The sequence below is a fragment of the Lactuca saligna genome, chromosome 8, assembly GCF_052625555.1.
Source record: "Lactuca saligna cultivar CGN05327 chromosome 8, ASM5262555v1, whole genome shotgun sequence".
NCBI classification, from domain to species: domain Eukaryota; kingdom Viridiplantae; phylum Streptophyta; class Magnoliopsida; order Asterales; family Asteraceae; genus Lactuca; species Lactuca saligna.
Genome location: NC_136424.1, coordinates 161,829,587 through 161,838,065, shown reverse-complemented (window position 1 = coordinate 161,838,065; position 8,479 = coordinate 161,829,587). Strand labels below are relative to the sequence as shown.

Below are 8,479 nucleotides of genomic sequence, written 5' to 3'. Positions count from 1 at the left end.
ATCTCAAATATTAAACCATGAATGAGTAGAGTAAGAGTAGATAATTGATTACTAACTAAAGCTCACTAGAATCATCACTAAAACGAATGTAATGAAGTTATTTTCAGATTTGAGGGTTTCTCCACAAACCATAGATCGAAAATAATTTGTGAAGATGAACAAAGTTTATACCTTACACAAGCTTCTACTTAATTCTTAGCCTCTTTGTTTAATGTGAACTTCTAGATCTAATTTCTTGCCTTGAGTTCGTCATCTTCATCTTTCCCTCTCTTAAAATCGTTTCTCGTCCTTCAAATGGGGAAGAAGATGAAGATTATGTCTAGTTATGAAGAAATTTACCATTTACACCCTATGATTTCCAAATATTCTTTAAAATTCACCAACTAACCTACAAAATAAGTCATATTATTAATATATATATATATATATATATATATATATATATATATATATATATATATATATATATATATAGGGTTAGGTTCATTTGAGACCACCTATATTTTGTGAGACCGTGAGACGAATTTTTTTAATTTTTTTTTAATTTTTTTTAATTTTTTTTAATTTTTTTATTTTTTTAAGTTAATTCATGTTCCGAAAATAATATTTAAAAAAAGAATTTTTTGATTTTTCCATTTATTTTGCATTTTAAAATTATTTTTAGAATATGTACAGTGTAATATTCTATTTAGAATATTTCACGTATTTTTCAAAAAAAATAGAATTTTTTTTTATTTTTTTATTTAATTCAAGTTCCGAAAATAATATTTAAAAAAAGAATTTTTAGATTTTTCCATTTATTTTGCATTTTAAAATTATTTTTTAGAATATGTCAGTGTAATATTATATTTAGAATATTTCACGTATTTTTCAAAAAAAAAACGGAATTTTTTTTATTTATTTTTTTTTATATTTTTTAATATTTTTTTTAGTTAATTCAAGTTCCGAAAATAATATTTAAAAAAAGAATTTTTGGATTTTTCCATTTATTTTGCATTTTAAAATTATTTTTAGATTTGATCTCACGGTCTCACAAAATTAGAATGGTCTCAAAATTAGAATGGTCTAAAAATAATTTTAAAATGCAAAATAAATGGAAAAATCCAAAAATTCTTTTTTTAAATATTATTTTCGGAACTTGAATTAACTAAAAAAATATATAAAAAAAATAAAAAAAAATTCCGTTTTTTTTTTAAAAATACGTGAAATATTCTAAATAGAATATTACACTGAAATATTCTAAAAAATAATTTTAAAATGCAAAATAAATGGAAAAATCTAAAAATTCTTTTTTTAAATATTATTTTCGGAACTTGAATTAACTAAAAAAAATAAAAAAGAAATAAAAAAAATTCTATTTTTTTTGAAAAATACGTGAAATATTCTAAATAGAATATTACACTGTACATATTCTAAAAATAATTTTAAAATGCAAAATAAATGGAAAAATCAAAAAATTCTTTTTTTAAATATTATTTTCGGAACATGAATTAACTAAAAAAAATAAAAAAAAAATAAAAAAAATGCGTCTCACGGTCTCACAAAATATAGGTGGTCTCAAATAAACCTAACCCTATATATATATATATATATATATATATATATATATATATATATATATATATATATATATATATATATGTTCATGTTCATTTGAGACCATTATAATTTTGTGAGACCGTTAGACCAAATCTAAAAATAATTTTAAAATGCGAAATAAATGGAAAAATCCAAAAATTATTTTTTTAAATATTATTTTCGGAACTTGAATTAACTAAAAAAAATAAAAAAAAAATAAAAAAAAAATTCCGTTTTTTTTTTTTTTGAAAAATACGTGAAATATTCTAAATAGAATATTACACTGACATATTCTAAAAAATGATTTTAAAATGCAAAATAAATGGAAAAATCTAAAAATTCTTTTTTTAAATATTATTTTCGGAACTTGAATTAACTAAAAAAATAAAAATAAATAAAAAAATTCTATTTTTTTTTGAAAAGTACGTGAAATATTCTAAATAGAATATTACACTGTACATATTCTAAAAATAATTTTAAAATGCAAAATAAATGGAAAAATCAAAAAATTCTTTTTTTAAATATTATTTTCGGAACATGAATTAACTAAAAAAAAATTAAAAAAAAATTAAAAAAAATAAAAATAAATAAATAAATGCGTCTCACGGTTTCACAAAATATAGGTGGTCTCAAATGAACCTAACCCTATATATATATATATATATATATATATATATATATATATATATATATATATCTTTAGTATCTTATAAAAGAAATCTAACTATTTCTAAAAATAGATTGATTATAATAATAATATTTTTTTAAGACGTCCAAATGATGAAGCTGATAGTACAACTAGCCATTAATAAAATAATATTAAATTTTAACCATATTTTGAATTCAAATATTTATCATCAAATCTCCTTATATTTCTCAGCAATTTGATATGGTTCCCTCAAATCCCGGATTCATTCAAATTTTGAACCCTTTTCGATATCCTTAAATTTAGCATGTTAATTTAAATATCCCTCCAATCGCAGATACCTCTTTGTTCCCTCGTCTGCTATAAAGCCCACCGTCTAGGAATAAAAAATGACTTCATCTCCCAAATAACATCATAGTTTGATTATTTTGTCTTCGACATGTACTTTCTTTTGTAACATAACATTTTTGTAGAGGAAACATATCACCGAAAAAATTTACACACCCCGCCGCTTTGCGCGGGTACGCTGCTAGTGTATATATATATATATATATATATATATATATATATATATATATATATATATATATATATATATCTTTACTATCTTATAAAAGAAATCTAACTATTTTTAAAAATAGATTGATTATAATAATAATATTTTTTTAAGACGTCCAAATAATGAAGCTGATAGTACAAGTAAACATTAATAAAATAATATTAAATCTTAACCACATTTTGAATTCAAATATTTATCATCAAATCTCCTTATATTTCTCAACAATTTGATATTGTTCCCTCAAATCCCGGATTCATTCAAATTTTGAACACTTTTAGATATCCTTAAATTTAGCATGTTGATTCAAATATCCCTCCAATCGCATATACCTCTTTGTTCCCTCATCTACTATAAAGCCCACCGTCTAGGAACAAAAAATGACTTCATCTCCCAAATAACACCATAGTTTGATTATTTTGTTTTCGACATGTACTTTCTTTTGTAACATAACATTTTTGTAGAGGAAACATATCACCGAAAGAATTTACACACCCCGCCGGTTTGCGCGGGTACGCTGCTAGTATATATATATATATATATATATATATATATATATATATATATATATATATATATATATATATATATATATATATTAAGGGAATGAAAGTTAGCAACAGTACCTGACCAGGGTACTGTTCCTCGGGCGACCACAGTGGTTAGGGTATTTACTTCCTGATCCTTCCACAGATTTCATTATCTCTGCTCCAAGGATAAACTCCAGGTATTTCTTACGTCTTTTTTTCTTTCTTCCTCTTAGTTAGGGTTGGTTTTAACCATCGGCTTTTCTTCTCCTTTCTCTTATCTATTTCAACTTTTTTCTCTCTACACAAAGGCTTCAATTCCATCATTGAGCAACACATAAAAGGATGGACGCTAAGATATTTCAACCACACATAACGCAGCTCACATCCGAGTTCAGGAATCGATTACTTATGCTACCAAAAGACTTCAGGTTTTTCGATTTACGGCATGAGATGTCAACATTCTTTTTTGTCGTCTTTTATATCTTCTACGTCACATATGTTTAGGTCTGTGAGTGTTGAGGAAAGAAACTATGTCTGGGAAGTTTGCCGCCGTAAGTAAACCATCACTCCTGCTAGAGTCGATATAAGCTAAAAAAATGGCCATGTCTTGGGGAGGAACAGTCGTCGGCTATGGAAGGTCTATTTTTTCCCTTACCTTCTCAATTTTCTCTAAAGCCAACATCATTCTTCCAATTTGGGCTTAATTAGTATCCAATTTTTTCCCTTTATGTGATTTTTTTTTTCGTTTTTTGCAAATGATTTTCGATTTCTGTTTTGTGAGTTGTAGATACCGATCCGAGGCAATTGAGGTCGCCGAATTATGGCTGGAGATAGCAGGAACATAGTTATTTTTCTTCTACATCAGTTTTTCTGCAACATCTTCTTTTACTGTTCATGGATATTTTGTCCAATTTTATGTTGCTAACAGTTTATTTTTGAATAAAAATAATGCTTGCCCCGTATATAAAGAAAATTATGCATTCGGTATTTGTTGATGCACTTCATAAAATATGTGCTCTTCCTGTAATTGGCATACCAGAAGCTTGTCTGTAAATATCGACCTTCATTGGTCTTTCTTTGTTGCTATTCCTATGTTCTAATCGGCATACCCATCTCATAATAAATGCAATTATTTCTATTTTAGAATATGTCTCACATTGATTAGAGTTTGCTTTTTAACATCCCTTTAATTTGTCTTGCACTATTTCTGTGTATGAAATAGCAGGGGATACCGCTTTTATCTCTACCATTTGTTTGTCAACAGTGGAAACTAAGGTTTGATGTCAACCATTTCATCTACTCTATTTGTCCTCCACCACCACTACTGTAACTTACAGCTCTCGGTTTTCACCTGAAAGATTGGTGGTGGTTGGTGGGTGTGTTTGACTACGTAACCGGATGTATTTGAGCTCCGGTCACCGGACATGTCGACATGGCAAGAGATCCAAGATGTAAGTGCTTTTATACTGATGATATTGAGTTTCTTTTATTAATTTCTATTATATGGTTAAATCATTTAATATTATTTTAGGAATATCGTAGTCTATAGTGGTGACAAAGTTGCACATTTCTTAGCTTTTCGAATTCATCTCCCTTAAAATTGGTTACCTTTTTCCTTAATGAAATTGAAGATTTACATTTTATTTATTGTTTTTACTTAAATCTTAAAGTGAAATGCATATTTATATAATAAATTATTATTTTTCCCTTAATATAAATAACTAAGTTTATTATTTTGAGGTTTATTGAGGTTTTCGGTAAAGCTTATTAAACAAAATAACAAATTTGTGTATGCTTATTATTAGTCCATAAAGTCAATTTACAATCTTATATGTCTGTACACAGTCTGGAAGATGAGAAAGGCCTACAACATTGTTCCTTGCAATAAATACTTTATGCACGTTGGTGTTGATATTGTTGGGGAGTATGGAGGTGAGGGGTTTATACAAGGTAAGTTTGATTCAGATAGGGAAGATTGTGCATGAAAGCTGGCATGGACTAAACGGGTCTTGCAGGAAGATAGGTGCCAATTAAAGATCTGGTCAGTCATACTAATTACTAATTTTGGTTTTATAAAGCATTTTTTGTCCCCTATAATTTCACCATTTTCCTTATCTAATATTTTTGATTGTTTGATGCGGGTGTAAACGTCTTTGGCAGATGACAACATCAACAAGATCCAATCTCATATTCACCTATTTTCATGTAAGAAAATTAAACCCGACTCCTTTATTTTAATTATTTTGAATTTGGATTATGAATGAAAAGTTTAAGTGGAAGAGTTTTACTTCCAACATGGGGCAATACTTATTTCTTATATGTGTTAGAAATATTAAGTTGGGAAGAGCCTGCCTATAATCATTTTTTACCTTAAACAGGTGGTGGATATTCAACTCCATAACCACAAGCAAGTTAAGGTCTATACCACTATTGAAATATGTATTTTTTGACATTAATTACAATTTTATCATTCTAATTTTTAGTGACGGATTCAATGAGATTTGACAGTTCATTTTCAGTTTGGGTTGCCCCTGGACCAGAAGAGAAATTGCCCGACACTGAAGTAAGATGCTTCAAGTAAAAAGCACATTGTTATTTCTTGCATTTAATCCAACATAAATATGATAACTAATCTGCCCTTGAAGTTTTATCTTTTCTTTTCATTGTTTTTAGGATCAAGAGTTCTCAGATAATGATGCATTTTTTTGCATGGACATTTGTAAACAAGCGACCACTATGGCAAACACTTTCATCATTATCATGGTCTGTTTCGAATCTTCCAATATGCTTATACTCTACTCATGTGTGGGGCAACTACTGCTTATATTTTGTCTTCTTTTAGGTAAGCATATCATTCCTGATAGCTAATATGGCTTACTTTCGTCATTATGTGTGACAAGATTTAGATGCTACCTCCTATTTGTTTTTTTATCAAATAAAAGATTCCAAAGTATTATGAAAAAATAGAAATTCAGTGGTATAAGTTAGTAAAATGTTTCAATTGCTACATAGGGCACATATTTTAGAATATGGTATTCAAATGCATAAGCTATTGCATATGAATGTTATCTATTTCGTCCCTATTCACAGTCAGTGCAATAATTAAAAACACAATGAATGGTATTTTTTTTTTTAATCCAATACCCGTATTGCATAACAGTTGGACCATTTTGCCCCTGTTCACAGTGAAGACAAGATCTGGACAGACTGGATTTTTTTATAACTTCATTTATCCCTGATGTTCTGACATATAATGGAAGCGGTTTACTCTTTTGGGATTCCTAGAATGTTGTCTACTTTTAGTTGTAGTTGTCAATATTTTCATGTTGTCTTCTGGGTTTATCCTACCTTCCATGTATCACCAAATGAATAAAATCCTAAAAGGTGAAGGATGTGGTGTTATAAAAGTTAAGTAATTAGGTGGGTCTTGATTATTGAAATTAGTTGTGCTTATTAATTTATTATTATTGTTTCGACTTTTAGGTGTATGTGGTCATTTACAAGACTGGGGATATGTTATGTTGACGGCTCAATTGATATGAGGTGAGTTCAACTGAGATAAGCGGATCCTAATACTTGATGTCAGCAGAAGTAGTTTATGTTTCTTTCTCTGAATCATTTACGCATAACAAAATCTATAAAAAGTCACATTTTTTTTTTTTTTTTTTATAAATTACACCATTTCCATTTTATTTGAGAGATAGATGATGTTTTGTAGAGGTTGTGAATTTGCAAAAAACTGTTACCTTAAAAAACTGTTACCTTAAAGCCTTTTAGATTCCGATGGAATTGGAATTTCAGATTCCATTCCATTGTGTGTTTTGGAATTCATTTCCATAAGAATTTGTTGACTCCGTGTTTGATAGGTTGAATATTCTTAAGGGAGGGCGAAGGGAATTAAATTTTATTAGTTCTTTTTCATTAGCACGCTAAAATACGTTCATTATATTGGATTTTGACTTGATCTTATGAACTGGCGTTGAGCTTCTCATAAAAAACCTACCCTCCATGGTCAATTGCATTGTAGTTAAGGTTATATGTGATGACAAGAGTTGGAAATGAAAAGGATATCAATTTGTGCATTTTGTTTCTAAGGAGTCTGGCACCAAAGCTTGACCATAAATGGATGCTCAGGTAAAAAACATTAAAATCATGCCCCACTAAAATCGGGTTGACCATTGCAAAGACAAGATGAGAAATCATCATGAAAAATCGTATGTATTTTTTTGTTTTTTTTTTTTTTTTCATTAATGTATTTTAATTTAAAAAATGTGCATCATGAAGTTGTTGAATGAGTCTTAGGGTATTTAGAATTCACATAGAATTGTTGAAAATAGAAAGTGGTAATTTTGATAGCAATAGTAAACCCTTTATGCAAAAGGGTAGTTTTGGTAATTTGTTTGCTTGTTGTCGCACAAAAACTTGGTATTATAAATTTCGTAGTTTTTAGAATCATTAAGTCTTAGAAATTGCATCATGTTATCAATGTCTTTGTCCCATGTATATTGTATTAACTTTTAATATGATGTAAGCAACAACCAACTTCTATGTGTGACTTCCTTCGTAATTTTGAACATTATAAAACAACGAAACTTTTGACCCATACGAAGCATGGGCTTCTCATCTAGTTTATATTATAAATTTATGACTTATAAAAATAACCTTCATTAACATTTATAGTTCCAACTAAATCAAACAAGGTCAATCCTACGTTTAACGTTTTTATCAAATTTGGTCCCTCATACTTAAAGTTTTACAAATGATATCTAGTTGCTGGCTGAGAAAGTGCTGACTGGAAAGGCCTGTCTGGGTAAGAAATCCTGATTGAGTAAGAAACAAGGTTGTTTGATTGTACATCTGGCTGAATGTGCTGACTTATGAAAAATAACCATTTTACCCTCATCTTCTTCACACCACTATCACTGCATCATCATCTTCTTCACCGTACTTTAACCTCTATTAGCACCCATCTTGAACCTCTTTCGTAACCCCATCTATTCATAAAACCCCTTACCTACACCATTCCGCCCTTATCTCCATATCAGCTATCAAAAATCAACTAAATTCAAAAGGACATAGAAGATCTTAACATCAATCATAAAACAATCATTTGTTTATGAGCAAAATCAAGCAATCATTTGTTTATGAGCAAAATCAATATTCAACAGA

The 8,479-nt window shown here is 28.4% G+C and overlaps 1 protein-coding gene across 11 annotated transcripts; it reads left to right on the top strand.

Annotated features, from left to right (window-relative positions):
- The first annotated feature begins 3,408 nt into the window (after positions 1-3,408).
- Positions 3,409-7,705, top strand: LOC145012616 (uncharacterized). 11 transcript variants are annotated; one of them, XM_078971413.1, is made up of 11 exons: positions 3,409-3,507; positions 3,619-3,738; positions 3,815-3,947; positions 4,536-4,585; positions 4,669-4,761; positions 5,156-5,351; positions 5,471-5,515; positions 5,689-5,727; positions 5,819-5,873; positions 5,984-6,152; positions 6,794-7,705. In XM_078971413.1, coding segments are annotated over exons 7-11 (324 nt in total). In that variant the 5' UTR covers positions 3,409-3,507; positions 3,619-3,738; positions 3,815-3,947; positions 4,536-4,585; positions 4,669-4,761; positions 5,156-5,351; positions 5,471-5,513; the 3' UTR covers positions 6,853-7,705. The 11 variants fall into 11 exon arrangements, 6 of the variants coding, with proteins under 6 accessions (XP_078827539.1, XP_078827538.1, XP_078827537.1 ...); XM_078971412.1 differs by having other exon boundaries at positions 4,575-4,761; XM_078971411.1 differs by having other exon boundaries at positions 4,533-4,761.
- The last annotated feature ends 774 nt before the right edge of the window (positions 7,706-8,479 follow it).

Coding starts and splice junctions, on each gene's coding strand:
- LOC145012616 (XM_078971412.1), top strand. Junction 5,728..5,818: donor ATAACCACAAGCAAGTTAAG/GTCTATACCACT, acceptor GAGATTTGACAG/TTCATTTTCAGTTTGGGTTG. Junction 6,153..6,793: donor TATATTTTGTCTTCTTTTAG/GTAAGCATATCA, acceptor TTCGACTTTTAG/GTGTATGTGGTCATTTACAA.